The 17142-nt window shown below is 49.2% G+C and overlaps 1 protein-coding gene across 3 annotated transcripts in view; it reads left to right on the forward strand.

Annotated features, from left to right (window-relative positions):
• MDGA1 (MAM domain containing glycosylphosphatidylinositol anchor 1) overlaps nucleotides 1-17142 on the forward strand; it is a 200230-nt gene that overhangs the window by 145706 nt on the left and 37382 nt on the right. For all 3 annotated transcript variants that reach the window (XM_054021452.1, XM_054021453.1, XM_054021454.1), the window contains 2 exons: nucleotides 8730-8907; nucleotides 10011-10034. In XM_054021452.1, coding sequence (XP_053877427.1) covers nucleotides 8730-8907; nucleotides 10011-10034 — 202 coding nt within the window. The remainder of the gene's footprint in view (nucleotides 1-8729; nucleotides 8908-10010; nucleotides 10035-17142) is intronic.

The following is a 17142-nucleotide window of genomic DNA, read 5'->3' on the forward strand; positions in this document are numbered from 1 at the left end:
GCTGAGGCTTGCTTAGTGTGAACACATCCTTGAAGATGTAAAGCTATACAAATTCCTTATTTTTATTTTAACAAGGCCATGAACACCTGGGAGCTTCACAGTTGCCTCTACAGGGCTTCTTGCAGCTTCACAGCAGCAGCAGGACTAGAACTTCAGGCCAGGGACTGTCTACTCTGTGTGTACAGTGCCTTGCACAATGGAGCCCTGTCCTTCACTGGTTCCTAGGCACTACTGTAATAAACATGATTAATAACGGAACTCGTATCCTCCCCATCCCAAAACAGAGGCCTCTACCACAAGCCAAAAGAGACTCTCCATCAACTGTTAGCAGCAGAGGGCTGATGATACATGGCTGGGTGGGTCTAATTCCCTCCTGTAGAAGGCCATGATGCAGTTCATTACAGCATTTTTGGTTTTATGTATGGGGAACCACTTGGAACTCAGTGGGTTTGTCTGAGCTGGCACTCGTTCTGTTTAAACTCCCAGCCAAAGGAAAGGTTTGCAGGAATGTCTGTGAGATCACAGCCCTAGGGGAAGGAGCTCACTCGTTATCATGGGTCCTTCTCCTGCTCCTCTCAGACACGCTGGATGCTGAACTGGAAGGGGAGGATGTTTCGCATCCTGATTTGTGCAGCCTTTCAGTGTAACGGTCCCTCTTTGCTGCCATCACCTTGTTCTCAATCACAGCCCAATCACCAGCATGGCTACTCCTGGACTGGACATAAATAGGCTGCTTGGCTGAGGCTGTGCAGCGCTAGTGGGTATGTGGGAGAGACAAACCGGACCCATCGCTGCCAGCGTTGTTGCGTTTGAAGCCGTTCTTAATTGGCTACCGTTTCAAAGAGGCTGTCACAGAGGCAGCGCTGGCTGCTGGGGGTTATTTACTCAACACTGTTGCTGATGCTTTTTTTCTTCTTCTTCTTCTTCTTCCAAGCCACTTTGAGCAGCCTGTTCCCCTGCAGGCAGGAGGAATTACAATCCTCACACTCGCCTGGCCCCAGCTCTGTTATCATTCCTGTCTGTGCTCGGACAGGAACAGCTCAGGAGAGCCCAACTGCCTACTCCTAACAGGATCACTACCAGCAGGGCAGCTCCAAAGACTGCTGGCTCCTAACAATCCAGTGGGGAGAGGTGGGCAGCTTACCACATCACACACGTGTGCGTATGCCTGAGAGAGACAGTTTGTCTACATGGCTGTGTGTGTGTGTGTGTGTGTGTGTGTGTGTGTGTGAGAGAGAGAGAGAGAGAGAGAGAGAGACTGAGACTGGGTGGGGGAGGGAACGAAACTGAATGGTGTCTGTGTGCCAGTGGTTTTGCACCAGCTTGTGTTTACGCATCTATCTTCTCTCCCTTCATTCCCTGCACAGGGGCCTGTGTGATTGGAGATGGGAGCTGGGAGATCTTTTCCCAATACCCTGGCTATGTGCTCAGCTGACGATCATGTGCATGCAGCCACCCTCTCTTCATTTGCTGTCTAGGAAGGAACGTCCAGGAGAATTAGAATGATTTAAAGAACAGAGGCAAGAGATAAAGAGTTGCGAGAGGAGATATAGGAGAGCAGGGCTAGTGCTCACGCTCCAAGCTGAGACGTAGCAGGGAGCTGGGACAAATAAGGACAGAGAGTGGCAGGAATGAATAATGACTCTGGGAATCATGATGCTCGTGGTTGTTTGTGTCCCTTTGCTCTAATCTGCTTGTCATGTATTCTGCAAAATTTTAATATACTTTTTTTTTCTCGTCGGTTGTGATAATCCCTCTGAGGCTTGGGACTGAAACTGGTTTCCTTACTGCTTGCTTGTTTCTCCATCACACACACGCTGCTGGTTTCTTAATAGAAGATTGCTTGTGAGGCTGCATATACTGCTGTAGGGAGACTCACCAGCACTAGGACGACTATGTTATTGTAGGATTGCATGCAAACACTGCGTGTTGTATGGCTTACTGTATTGGTGCACACCCTGGTTTGTTCGTGTAGGGTTGCTCGTGAATCCCGAACCCACACAAATGCTGATTTGTTATTGTAGGGTTGCTCGTGCTGGCTGTCCAGTGCGCTCTGGTGTTTGTTATTACAGAGCCGTGCAAAAATATTGGGATGACTCCCTGACTTGTGATAGGGTTGCTTGTGACTGCTAGGTGAATGCACTCATGTGTTTTGGCAAGGTTCTTCAGAAGTGCCATACTGCACAGAAACAGGTGTATTATTGTAGAGCTGCTGGTGTTGGCCAGGAACGCTGTTTTCTTGTTGTGGGATCATTTGTAGCACTTAGCTATTGACAGGCATTTTATTTATTTATTGGTAATTAAAACATAATTTGATTTGAAAAGAAAACCCCCTATTCCACAATGCCGTGGGCTTTGCAAGCAGAAGAAATAACAAGGTATGGGCCTCTTGTACTCTATATGTTCCTGTGTGATTATTTTATTTTTAAAGCAGCTGGGAGGGGTAAGCTAAACCAGCCCAACTCCATGCATATCAATTTGAGGCCCCTGAACATGGAGTCTGTCCTCTCAGTCAGCCTGCCCAATGGCCACGCTGGAAGCAGCACCTTGTAGAAATAAGTGGAGATATCCCATCTCCTAGAACTGGAAGGGACCTTGAAAGGTCATCGAGTCCAGCCCCCTGCCTTCACTAGCAGGACCAAGTATTGATTTTGCCCCAGATCCTTAAGATGCCCCCTTAAGGATTGAACTCACAACCCTGGGTTTAGCAGGCCAATGCTCAAACCACTGAGCTAGCCCTCCCCCTGTAAATGTCAAAGGTACTAGGTCAAGAGACAGGACTGGTTCTTTAGCAGAGGCCAAGCCTGAAGGACCTGCTGACAGTGTGTGATGGTGAAGGATTAGAACTAGGAGATGGTCCTGGATGTTCTTGGGCAGGCAGCTGTCAGTTTGTGTCAATAAAGTCTAAACACATTCTTCTACTTCTTGTATCTCTTTCACCCTTCCCAAGCACTTTGGTGCACCATTCTCCACATGTGCTTTCCCCGCCCCCCACATCAGCCTGCATAATGTCTGCAGCAGGCACTTGGAGGCTGATGGGAATGGTATGTTTTTTTCTCCCTCTCCTTATTGTAAATGGAAGGAGGTGAAGGCAGAGATGAGACTATGCGTTGCTCTGGCTCCACTGGCAGCTTCCCGCGCCCGGTGATGAATGAGCTCATTGCTGAGACTTGCGTGCAAGGCTTGGGAATTTCTAATAAGGGGGCCAGCCGCGATGCCGGCGCGTGTGTGTTGGTAACGGCACAGAGTGATATTAGGCCACAGCGCTGGGGCAGCATGAGCAAGAGGAGAAAAGAGAGTGGAAGGGAGAGAACGAGCCAGAGCAGCACGGAGTGGAGCACAGATTTAGGGGAGAATGGCGCTGGCAGCATGGCATTGCAATGCAAGAATAACAGGAACTGCTCCCAGATTGCTGTGTGCAGCTGTAACCTGCTCTGCACAGATCTGCTGCTGTCAGCCCCAGGTGGAAGCACCTGAGAGCTGGATCTGGCCTCAGCCCTACTATTGTCGGCTGGGCCTGAGCGGGTCATTGCTACCAAGCGCCTGCTCCTGGCTTACAGAGCAAATGGGTGGCTGAGGCTGCCTGGAACCAGCCCTTGGTCTCGCTCACGCTGCAATTTCACACTTTAAATTGTGCCTTTACCAGTGGCCATGGCCCCTCCCCTCCTTTGTAGCAAATTTGGGTTTGTGCTGCCGCTGACGCAGAGACACCCGCATTTCCAGAAACGGTGCCAAGTCAATTCTGCAAAGATCCCAGACTGTGGGGACTACAGAGAGGGTGCTTAGTGAGTTATGGGGCTGCAGGAGGTAGGAGGCGATCCCTGGCAGGAGTGGGCTCCACTCCTCCCAGACTGCATGAGGGCCAGAGGGAGGCTGAAAGGAGAGCTGCTCAGTAATTGCTCAACTGAGGAGGGAGGGGGCCTCCCATTCTTGCCAATCACCCCAGGACATCGAGGGGGACGTCTCTTGCCGGGGTGGGTGTTTGAAAACTCAGGATCATTGGCGGGGAAGCTAGTGGCCCCTGCCTCCACCCAGAGCACCTCCGGACAATCCTAGCAAGCTGCAGCAGCTCTGGGCTGCTCTCTTTGATCTACCCCTGTAACACTTATGTCATCTGTGCGAAATGAGCTGATCGGTGCCTGTGAAACTGAATGTGGATGAAATGACCAGGGCTCTATAGCAATTGCTCTAAAGGCCGATAGAACTGCCTGTGACCTCCCAGCTGTAGGAATTTTGAAGCATTCTGTAGATGTCTCCCAGGGTATTCTATTAAAAGTCTATAGGACCCTGCTGCTGGGTCAGCCCAGATCCCAGGGAACAGGGGTCCGCAGCCTGAGAACTGCCACCACATTTTGGCACTAGTTGGCCCCACTGTGAACAGTCTCAACAGAGGAACCAAAGTCTGAATGGGCCATGGAGAGTGAGTTCCCCTCTCATGCCTAGCGAGGGCCGTAGGTGCTGGAACAAGGGGTGCTGGGGGGGCTTCCGCAACCCCTGGCTTGAAGCAGTTTCCATCCTATACAGGGTTTACCCTTTGGTTCAATGGCACCCCACTATACAAATTGTTCCAGCCCCCTGGCGAGGGCTCCTCCAGGGCCAGGGCATGTTGGTGGGGCAGTGTGGGGAAAGAGAAAGTATTTTTAAGTGCATTTCAAACAGCTGAGTAAAGCAAACAGGTCCCTGTGCCCCTGTTTGCCTCCCCTCCCTCTCATGTCTAGGGAAAAGTGAAGAACTCCAAACACCTCAGATATCACCGGGTGACATCCTCTGTGCTTTGATCACACCAGGCCTCACAAGGCCAGATTGGTTCTGCCATTGGATATGAACCCCTCAAGGACAGCCTGGGTGCTGCAGGAAGTGGTGCTGGTGATTTAGTAGGGGGTGGGCTCTACTGCAAGTCAATGTTCAACCCAGTAGAGAGCCATGCAGTTCGGACCCCATCCCCACCCACTGACCAGCCAAAGTGCCCTGGTGTTTTCATGGCTTTAGCTTTAGGCTTCTCTCCAGTCCTGCCTTTCTATTTGTTTCTCTACCAAGGGGAATGGCTAGAAAAGGGAAATGATCCCTGGCTCCTGACCACCTTCTCCTGGCTGGCTGTGTCTGCCCAGTGCCCAGGGACTGAGGCAGGTGAATACATGAGCCTTAAAGGAGGGGCTGGCCCTAGCCTTTGGATCAGGCTCCCCCTAGCAAAGAGCCCCAGCTCAGGACTGTAATTATCTTTCCATTTTGGCATCATCCATCCCCCTGCCTCTGGCTCATGAGCTGCCCTGGCTTCCATGGAATTGCTGGGGTGGCACTAACCAGGGCACATGGGGTCACTGCCACTGGGAGCTGGGTACGCTCCAGCCTGGCAGAGCACACGTGAGAGGTGCTGACAGACGGGCGGGCTGAGCTGTAGGGATCAGTCCCCAGTGTGCTCATGTGCAGATGTGCCACTGCTAATGCAAATGGATCCTGACAGCATCCAGGTCACGCATATTGCTACCCCGGTCCTGCCTCTGACACAAGAGGAGCCTTACACGCGAGGGAATCGAAATGGGGCTTGTACCTGCAACAGTTCCAGCGGCTTAGCAGGATTGTGCAATGATCAGTCTTCCAAATGTTCATTTGGGAGCTGTGACCAAACAACCTGAGGTGAAGGAACTAGGTCTTAGCTACCCCAGGAGTGCACCGGGCTCTGGCATAAGGACTCTGGTGGTAGCCACCGTTTTGAATTCTATGAGTGCATTCAGTATCTGTCAGTGAGGGGCTGGAACCTGACAGAGAAGGGAGTGTGTATGCCATCTCTCCCAACAGCTCTGCTAATGCAATCCTCACCAGCAGCCCCCTTTGCTGTTCCAGTGCTGGATCCCAGACACACAGCTCTGCCGCAGCCCCTCAACAGGGCCAGAGTAACCCATTACTGGGCCCTAGGCAAACATTCACTTTTGGACTCCTACCTTGTTGGAGAAAGCAGCAGTTTGTTTACCCAGTGCCCTCCTCCATCCCCTTGGCTCCGTTGGGCATGGCACAGTGTGGCTTAGCTGGGTGTTAGGACTTCCTCTGCCAGCCCAGCCCCTGGGGCCGATATGTGCACACGCTGAAAGAACTTAAAGTGAGCGGCGTTGCAGCCTGAAGCATGGGGTCACAATGCCGCTCAGCTTTGGCCTGGCTAACCCCTTGTCATGATGGAGAAACGTCCGGGCCAGATTTGAGTGGTGGTGTGACCCAGGGCTCCAGCTCGCAATACCATTCACTCAAGTATGTGAAGTTCTTTCAGGCCAGGGGCAAACCCACATTGGTTTTAAAAAAATAATGGGGGCCTTAGTCATGTGCCCCGTTTGCCTACGTGTTAATCTTATCCTGCCCCTCAATCCTGACCCATGGGTCCCCATTCTCTCCCCTGACCTTCTAAGCTGGGTGCTTTACCCATATATTTTGGCCCCAGCCTACCCTACCCACCTCCACCCTTCTGCTATTCCAGTCCAATCAATTCAAAATTAAAGCTGAATAGGTAGGCTGAATATCAAGTTGCGGGATAGTCAATCAAAGGAAGTGGAGGAAGCTCCATTTCTTGGGACATTGCACACTGGACTGGGCAAGGCAGTGCTGAAGAGACTATAAGCAGGGCCCCATGTTCTCTGCAGCACAATGGGATCAAATATTGTGGCTAAGGGCTCCCCTAAATTCTGCAGCAAGAATCCCTAAATTCACTAACGTTGCTGAGCAATGTAATGTATTTCCATGACATACTCTCCATTCCCACCCCTCTGGCACCCAAACACACACCTCTATGACTCATCATTGAAAACACTCAATGATAGATCATTCACCAGTGATCGTTTTCAGCAACAGGCATTTTTGACAATGGACTTTTTTTGCTCATTTCTCCAGAGAGCACAGCACTCTGTGCCGCCCTCAGCAGTCATGATGTTGTCTAGACAGCCTGATTTACTCTCCCGTCCATGATCGTTGCAGGGACCATCCTACCAATATGACTCTCAGGTCTCTGCTAGACATGTCCATACCAACGTAGCCTAGCCTCACCCAACTTCTCTGCAGTTGGCTAACCTGGATTAGGCCCCTCCCAACCTCATTTCATTTTTTATCACAGAGCATCCAACTATTTGACCATCTCAACATCTTCATTTCCGTGGTTGAGAGCACACACTGATTTCATGTCTTGTGGCTGGCCAGGTCTCTGTTCCATGCATTCAGATGGGTCGAATTACCGTTTTGTACACTCTGCCTTTTAACTTTACTGGTATCACAGCTCCTGCATTTGCACCAAGCAGCTTTGGTACGATGCCAGGCATCACTCAGGAGAACACCATTGTCTGCAACCATTGATCCTAGCTATTTCAATTCTTCCACTCTTCTAAGCTCTCTGCCTGTGCTATCCTTTATGGTAGGTCCTCCTTCCTCAGCCTTACCAATGCTCACACTAAGTCCTGCCTACTGAAAACGGTGTTGGTTTGCAGGGTCTCGCAGTCTTCAGCACATATCACTAAGTTATCAGTGAATAGCATTTTCCAGGGCAATTCCCTTCCAGGATTCTCACTTATCTCAGCCAGGAGAGCCGCAAACAAAAAAGGACTCAACGCAGACCCTGGTGCAGGCCAACGTTTACTGGAAATTCTCTCCTGTCGCTCCATTTGGTTTTTGACTACAGTACTCACTCCATCATACATATCCTGGATAAGATAGACATATCTTTCCAGTACACCTCTCCATCACAAACTAATTCTTTTAGTATACGATCATACCCTTTCTCCAAGTCCACGCAAACCAGGACCAGTTGCCATCTCTTTTCTCTGACCTTCTCCATTGGGATTCGTAGAGTAAATATGGCATCAACTATGCTCCTTTCCATCATAAAGCCGTGCTGACCCTTCCAAATTTCAACTGTTCCTCATGGATGCTTTTCAGTAATCTTATCCCACACCTTCATAGTAGCTGATGTCCACTTAAATGGGTGATAATTAACACACACTGTAATATCGCCTTTATTTTTAAACATGGACACCACAAAGGTTTTACATCATTCATCCAGCATTTTCTCTTTCTTAAGAATATCATGGAATGGACTTGTAAAATCCTTGAAGCCGTCCCTTCCCTGTGACTTCAGCATATCCAGACTTCATCTGGTCCAGGTGCTTTCTCCTTTTTCATTTTCCTACGTGTCTCTGCAACTTCTTCCTCCTTTATGGGGGAAGAAGGGAAACTCTTATTTCAAACCCAGGGTGTGGGGCTTGAACAGCTGACCTGTACTGCTTGTCCAATAGATATGCTCGTGTGAACTGATGCCCAGTGCGCCGGGCTGCAGCAACTTAATGGAATGTGCAGCAAAAATGCTGAATTCTGTGCTATGTTGTGGAAGGGCCATATTCCATGTGCATGGAGTTATGGAGTCTATGGGCCCTGACTGAGAAAAATGGAGCAATTCTCCTCATAACCATTGTTTCAGATTTTCTGTCGCATTTTCGAGGTTATCTTCCCACCCGTAAGGGCTAGAAGTTTTGTTTCTTTGAAATGAAAGCTGAGATTCTGCAGCACAGTTCTGTGACAAGGAGTGACTTCTACAGCCAATTTCAAGGCAGTAGATTACACAGGGCCTTGACTATAAAGAGCATTCCTGCCTGGCTGTGAGGGAACGGAGGCCTGGTCTGGTTGGCTCACAGAGCCTTTCAGACTCTCATTTTCAGGCCGCTAACACTGATTCCACGGGATCTAATTTTTTTTCCTTGCAGCTGAATCAGAGGAACACTGTCCAGACGTTAATTCCTGTGAAGAAGATGGAGAAAGGCCTGCTGCTGGAGCACATCCTGCGCAACCTGAAGGTTCCTCAGAGCTATGAGGTTCACCTGACGCCCATCACCAACTTTGGGGCTGGTGATATGGCTGCCCGCATCATCCGGTACATGGAACGTAGGTATCTTCCCCCTACATCCCACCCAAGAGAGCAGGGGCAGGGACCCCTTCAGCATTGGGTTGTTGGGTTGTGATTACAGGAGGGAGTCTCAGGGTGATGCAGTGTTGTGGTGACGCAGTGCCATCACTGCCCTTTGGCCAGGGCTCTGCAGCCTTCCTCACCATGGGACCCCATGCAAAGACTTTGGGTAGGGGGCCAAATTCATTTTACATAATGTTATGTTCTTTGCTTTCCAGCCACACACAGCCCAGTGTTCCCAGTCACGCTACATGGCCCCTTTGCTGCTGGATGAGATTAGGCTCCTCCGTTCATGTTAGGGCGCAAGCCATGGGCATTGTGTTGTAGCCAGACTGACCACAAAGGAGAGAGAGTTCATTCCACAGCTCTTTTCGTAGCTAAGCCAATGTGTTGTAGCTGTGTTCTAACTCCTGTGGAGCGCAGGGCCCTCTCCCTGATCCTGCAGATCACTGGCCATACACCCAGCTCCCTGCTCCCACACCACATTCCTGCAGGACACTTTGATATGCTGTCAGGTAGTTGCCCTCTCAGTTTCACTCAGGAGTTTGGGCATCTATTCCATTTCCATGTGATTTTGCACAACCCTCCATTCCCATGGGGTGACTATTGTGCCTCAATTTCCCCATGGATTCCAGTCCCCTTTAGTCGCACACCAGCGCCTAGACCTTATTGATTTCCTGCAGGGTGGCAGACCCTATTCTAAGGGCTACCTCATACCACCAGGTATGAAGCTGTCTTGATTCCCCTACTGGATACCAGCCTTCCCATTCCCAATGGATTCCATAAAAGAATCTGCTTGGGTAGCCCTGCATAGACACTAGATCCAGGGACTTGCACTGAACAAAAGGTTTGCGTCTGGGGTTCTGTCTGCATTTTGAAAATAGAACTGTGAACCCACAAACTCAGGACCTTGGTTTGTCCCAAACACAAGGATTCTCCCATTTGGAACTCAGGGGCTGTGGAGTGGCTCTGCGTTATTTGGGCATTTCTCAAAGTGTTTCTTTTTTGTTCAGGTTTTGATTTTTTTCCTTGGGAAACAAATGCTATTCTAAACCCTTTTGTTTTCTGTTTCCTTTCCCAGCGATTAACTATCCCAACCCGGCAGGTAAGCAACAAGGCCTCCGGTTTTATTTTTGACTATACTGAGTGATACCTGCCAGAGCAGCCACAGGCAACTACCAGACTTGCCAGAGAGAATGGGGAGGTGCAGCCATGCCAGGGGTGCTGGGTGGCACAGGTGGCTTTGCCAGTTCCATTCCCCTAAAACAGCATGAAATTTACAAGCACTGAAAATTTCCTCCACCACCAAGTGCTCTTTGTTGTAACCCTTCATTTTGACAGGAGAAATACAACAAAGAAACACACTCCACTTACACCTGCTGTACATATGACCTCCAACACGGCTCTCCTAACTTTAGCAACATGCTCCTATCAAGAGGGGCATCAGCAACTCAGCATTGTCCCCACAATGTCTGGCTTTTTCAAAATAACCCGTCTGGTCTGAATTGGGAAGGGAGCTGCCTGATACCCCTGCGGGATGTTGGAGAATGTTTTCCAGCATGGATCTTCTTCCCCTGCAAATACCCACACCCCCGTTCCCTAGTCTCCTTTCCCAGCATTGTTCTTTCACCCAGGCATTGCTCTTCCAGTTATTCCCTCTGAGGGATACACTTCCAGCCCAAAGCTTTAGGGACTGGCTGCAGGGCCTGATTTTTCTTAGGTACTGAGCACCCATAGCGCCCATTGACTTTGAGATGAGAGTCCTCAGCATCTCTGAATAATCGGGCCTGGGTGTTTAACAGGAATAGGATGGTGCCCAGAGTTCTTGAGAGAGGATTGTTTAGGGTGGTCCCAGAGGGTTAGAACTAGTGGTGGAATCATCTCCTCTGGGTGAGGGTGGAAGCCCCACTGGCTGAATCACTGGAAACTTGGCAAGGTAAATAAGGCAGAGGTTCCCATGTTGACAGAGCACTGACTGGTGGTCCACAGAGAGCAGGCTGGTCCCGTAGTGCTGGCTCCTCCTCCTTGTTTCCAGCTGCCAAATTGAATGAAACAAATTTGAAAACATATATTCAGTATTTTCCTAATGTTCCCTTTCCATGTAAGCAAGTACTGTAGCTGCTACAGGGATGCTGTGATGGTGCCTGGGAGGAGTCTAGGCAATGGCGGCTGGGACGGGAGGCAGCCAGGAGACATTCTCTCAAACAAGGTGTGGTCCACATTCTGAAGAGGTTTTTGAGCCCCTGCGCTAGGGAGTTTGCTGTAGGAAAAGGTTCTGCTCTAGCTAGGGGCAATAGCTTCCTATCTAGTCATGAGGCTTTTCTGTCTTTTAATTCGTATGATTCTGGGACTTCCCTCCTACTAGCATGTCCCTTCCCCCATGCTGCAACGTGGCACCTCAAGTGTCCCATGTGCCTCCGATTCCCACAAATCTTGAATGAGGGCTGCACCTTGGCCCCTTCTCCCAGCTCCTTGCCTTCTCTGGTGAAGACCCACTGGGAAACATTAAACAAATTGCCAGGGTCCTGTATTCTGTGCGTCCAGAACACATTCCCTTCTGCACCTGGCCTGGGGAGAGATTCCATCTCAGTGAATAGGAGAAATCTTTCCTTTTGCCACTTCTTTTCATTTCCACATAACTCTCGGGAAATCCTGTGAGGACCCCTATCCCAAGAGTGACCATGTCCTTGGGCACTTGAGAAGTGGGGCCTCCAAAATCTGACATTTTGGCTGCTTGACAAGGGCCACAAGACTAAAACAAAACTGATGCAAATGGGTTCGGTTGCAGCCCCCCTTATATTTCGATACAGGGGAACAGTCGCAGGTCCCACATGCTGTGCTCCATCTTGAGGCAAGCTGCACTGAATGCTGGGAGCTATGTGCTGCTCCTTGTGGGTCCTGCCCACCGCATGAAAGGTGCAAGAACAACTGCATTGTCGTTGCTTTGGCCATCCCCGCTTTATAGCAACGTCCCTTCCCTTCAGACCTGCTGGCCAGCGAGATATGGTCACGAAGGCTGCTGGCTTTGTGTCCATGCTGCAAAGTTAATAACCCAGAATGGCACCCCACCCTTTGGAGCTGCTGGCTCCACAGGATCATCAGAGTGTGTCTCTCTGCCCTTAACTTTCCTTCCTTCCACTTTGAATTCCCTCCCGAATGCCCAGCTCTCTGGAGCAAAAGGCAAAGATGAGATGATTAATGCCCATGGCAGCTTGATCCAGGGCACACATAATGGTGATTAATTTACAGACTCAGAGTGTCGCTTAATACAATTATTTCTTCATGCATATTCTCTTCTGGCCTAATAAGATGTTAATGATGTTGGGCCATGCATGCATGTGGCATGGTTACAGTTGTAAGTGCAGCAGCGATCCAAAGGGAGAGGACGGGGTGGTTAACTTTCATGTACTTTGAGGTTAGAGACAGGAGTGACAATAACCAGTAAAAATATATCCAACTCTAAGAAGTTAAGTGATACCTTCTGTTGTTTTACTGGATCCCTGACTCCTTGTGGTCAGTAAACATCTCTTGGCACTTACTGCAAGAGTAAAAGTGTTAACCCAGGGCCAAATTCCAGCTTGGGTGAGTCTGTTCTTTCTCCCAGAACTCCCCCTGCTGGTTCAGTTGGTTACAATCTTCACTTCCTATTCTAAACTCTTGGGCAGAACTTGTGTGTGCAGTCAAACAGCTGCCGTGTTCCACTCCAAAAGTGGTGGGTGAAATGATTTCCCCGTATGTCCAGTCTAGCATTCTGACATCCTTGGAAATGATGCGTAGTGAAATATAAGAGATTATTAGGAGTCTGCTGGCACCTTAAAGATTAACAGATTTATTTGGGCATAAACTTTCGTGAGTAAAAACCTCACTTCTTCGGATGCATAAGTGAGGTTTTTACTCACGAAAGCTTATGCCCAAATAAATCTGTTAGTCTTTAAGGTGCCACCAGACTCCTTGTTGTTTTTGTAGATACAGACTAACACGGCTCCCCCCTGATAAGAGATTATTGTTTTCTCTGCCACAGGTCATTCCCTTCCTGAGCAGGAGCAGTGTTTCCGTCTCCCTGCATGTCGTGCTAACGTGATCGGTCATCTATTGCACGCGATAGAGAGTGATCAGCCCATGGGATTTACCATGCCTGAATAGACCTAAGGAGATTCATCCAGTCCATTGTTTGCACCTAGTGCTTCTAGCCCTGCCTCTGACAATGGTCAATGGCAGATGCTCTAGAGAAAGTTGAACCTCCCCCCCTACTGTGAATGTGGGGGAGTGAGAAATTAGTTGGGTGGTTAGAGCATGTATCTGAGATTCAGGATTCTCAAGTTCTATGCCCAGCCCTGGGAAAGGAGTATGTGTGCCTAGTGGCTCAAGCACTGGACTGAAATTGGAGACTCCAATTTCTATTCCCTGCTCTGTCATTGGCTCTTTATGCAATGAGTGCAAATCAGGCTGAATGTCATGGTCGGTCTTAATTTCCCCGCCTGTAATATGGGGATAATGATTACGTATCTCCCCGGGGTGTTCTGAAGCTCAGTGAATGAATGTTTATAAAGCACTTTGAGATCCTTAGGTGGAATGCACTATGGGTCTAATAATATTGAACACTCTTATATCGTGCTCTTCATCCTTGAGTTCCAAAGCACTTTACAAAAGGGGATTAAGCATCAATGTCCTCATTGTACAGCTGGGGAAACTGACACACCGAGGGGAAGTGACTTACCTATAGTCACACAGGAAGTCAGTGGTAGAGTGGGGATAAAACCCAGCTCTCCTGTAGCCCAGTTCCATGTCTTAGCCATCAAATCACAATAATAAGAAGTGCAGGTACCCCTAAGTGTGCAATATGTAACAATCACTATCTGGCTCCCATAGTCTGTAAACTGGGAATAGCGTCCTTCTTTATGTGCACCACAGCCTGAATATCCGGGCTAGGACTGGCTCCCCCATGCCTGACGTGAAAACCTCTGTTCCATTTTTCTAAAAAGGGAAAAGCCTAGAAATGCTAAGAGCCCTGGCAGAGGATCACTCCTGGGTGAGTGCAGGGAGGTGGCTGTGACCAGGGATAAATACCAGGGCACTTTCAGCCGCAACCACTGCAAAGCACATTGAGGAACTCTGCCAGGTGAAGGAAGAGCTGCCTTTCGGAATCCCGCTCCACGTTGGCTCTGGCAACCCAGAGAAAAGCTTCTGTGTTCAATATTTAACCCAATGGTTTAATATTTAAACAGGGAGGTTCCTTTGCTCTTCTTGTTGCTGAACCAGGATCCCAGCCAGGTGGATGGAATTTGAGGCAGGGTTTGCATCACACTGCCAGGGTCAGCCGTCAGGTTACTGCTGTATTCTCAGCGATGCAGGGGATCATTAAAAGTATTATTGCATAAGAACATAAAAACGGCCTTACTAGGTCAGACCAATAGTCCATCTAGCCCAGTATCCTCTCTTTGATAGTAGCCAGTGCCAGATGCTTCAGAGGGAATGAACAGAACAAGACATGGCTAAACCATGGCAAGTATTTCACTCTGGCAGGGCTGATTCTGCTGGTACAGGAGCTGGGCCTGGTGGAGGTGAAGCCAGGCGTGTTGGTACAACCTAAACAGATTGGAGGCTGGTGGGTACCAGCCTCCCCTGTCGTGATCTGCTGGATGTGCTGAGACCTTCAGCACAGCAGGCCTGGATCTCAGCCACCTTATTCACATAACCCCCTGGAAAGGACACGGAGCAGCTGCTGTCTCACTTCTTCCTTTGCCTTTCGGAGCTGGAGACAAACCAGCCATGGAGAACATATGACCGTGATCCCCATGCCTCTAATCTCCCAGGCTCTTGCCAGGGCCAGTCCCCACTTCTCCCTCCTCCTCTTCCAGCTTCAGCTGCAGAGCAGCCCCTGCGCTCAGCGCTACAAAGCAATAGCTAATTTGGATTAAGATGCTAATTAGAAATGAATGGACTGAACTGAGAGCACTTAGCCAGGGTTAATCAGAAGTTAAATGGGCAGCCGAGCTCCCTATGACTGCATTCAGCAGTTTCCTGCTGAGCTCCAGGGGCCTGCATTCAGCAGCAAAACCCAGCTGCCTTGGTTAGTGAACCATTGTGATTGAGTCCCTCATGGACAGAGCATATGGCGCAGGTGGTAGTGAGGACCGTGTGTGGATACCAATGGATCTCAGAAGAGGTCCATTTCTCTTCCTTTTCACCCTCCCAAGTCTAACATGGTGGGTGCTATCCAGTCCCTATAGCGATGTGCCATCAAGGAGAGACAGGCATACAGTAGAAAGAGGGGACAACAATTTAGAGCCCCAAGTTCTATACTCCAGATAAGATCTCCAGAGACTCTGACTGAGCCACTGAAATCCATGTAAGCCCGGTCTCTCTCCCAGCCAGTTTCTGAAGCAAGCCACATCTGGAATCAAACTTCTTGGGATACAGGAATTTGGAAACATAGGAACTGATGTAAATGAGAGTTGTGCTTTCACATGCCCTTAAGGGAAATGTGTTGCTGGTGCTTAGTGCTCAGCTTGTGTCCCACAGCCAGGGCCGGCTCCAGGCACCAGCTTAACAAGCAGGTGCTTGGGGCGGCCAAGGGAGAGGGGCGGCACCTGCGGCAATTCGGGGGTGTCAGGTCCCTCACTCCCTCTAGGAGCGAAGGACCTGCTGCCGAACTGCCGCCGTCGATCGTGGCTTTTTTTTTTTTTTTCCCCCCCAATCGCCGCCACCAGTCGTGATTACGATCGCAGCTTTTTTTTTTTGCTTGGGGCAGCAGAAATGCTGGAGCCGGCCCTGCCCACAGCAAGGGGATTGCTAGCCTCTGTCAGTTTCTCCTTTTAAACGTGTTGCTTCCCAATGTCATTGGATGCCCCTTGCAGAGCGGAGCTCCTGGTTGAGCTGTCCTGCAGTGGCTTAGGGCAGACTGTTAAGAACCAGGGCACAAACCCCCAATTGGCTGTAAGTGCTATACTTAGATTTCACCAGACAATTATCAAGTGTAAACGCCTCAGGCACTATAACTTAACATGGAGTCCCAGACAGTCCCCTTGGGTACTCCAGGTAAGCCTGCCTTTGTGATAGATGATCCCTTACACCATGAATCTCACAAATATTCAGGTTACTCCCAATACCAAAGAATCGGTCACTTACTCCAGGTCAGCTGCACTTTAGCTTGCACACCAAAGACTGTTTGTAGCCAGTCCTATACTAAACTATCTAAAGATTTATTAACTAGGGAAAGGAAATGAGAGTTATTTACAAGGTTAAAGCCGGTGAACATACCTTTTGAATTTTAAGATTGTAACTCATTTGTGTATGTAACAAGTTTCTATAATAAGCAAATATGTCCTTTAGGTCTAACTGAAGCTAAGCAGCTGAGGATCCCTTGCTTGTGCCTAGAAACACACACACACCGGAGTCCAAGCAGCAATGAGACATTGTTCCTCCGTGTTAAGGAGTTTTATTCCCTTCCCCCCATCTGCTTTGAGCTGCAAACTCAGCTCATGGGAAGAATTCACTTGCATGACTCATCTTTGTGGGGTGAGCGGGGGAGAGTAAACAACAAAGTCTTTTGTCCTCTTTAATGTTCCACTCCAGTCCTTCTGGTGCTGATGGGTCTTCCTTGTCTGGCAGGACATAACAGCCTCTGTTGGATGCTTGTATTTCACACTAGTTAATGTCTCTCTCCTGTCTGGTATTTACACAGTTACAAAGGCTTACAGTGCAAATGCTCAAATATTACTTTGCAATATGGGATACTGATGTTATAAGTGAGATAATGTTTAAATCCTAAACACACTCTTCTACTTCTAATACCTATTTTAACAATACTAAGACACAGGTGAGCCAGACTGATTCTAGCAATGTATTTGTCAGTGTTCAGTGGAAACATGGGGACCTTGGCATGAGCTGGCACCTGGTCTGTCAGGGTCACAATCCTGATTTACCTTTGCTGCACCATCCACTTGTGTGTGAGTTTTTATACCTCACTTTTGTTCCCTCCAATTCGCTTCCTCTCTGAACTGAGCAATCCCAGTCTTATCCAGTTTCCTGACCTATGGATTTCTCTCTCCAGCCTCTAATCATTTTCACCTGCCATCACTGGACCCTGTTCTATTTCTGCTCTATTTCTTTCCTACATACAGCTCCCATTGACTTCAACAGAATCCCAGTGCAGGCATCCAAGGTCAGTGGTTGGGCCTTGATCTCCTTGACCTTGGACCTGTCCTTTATCA

This window comes from Malaclemys terrapin, chromosome 3, assembly GCF_027887155.1.
Source record: "Malaclemys terrapin pileata isolate rMalTer1 chromosome 3, rMalTer1.hap1, whole genome shotgun sequence".
Taxonomy (NCBI): Eukaryota; Metazoa; Chordata; order Testudines; family Emydidae; genus Malaclemys; species Malaclemys terrapin.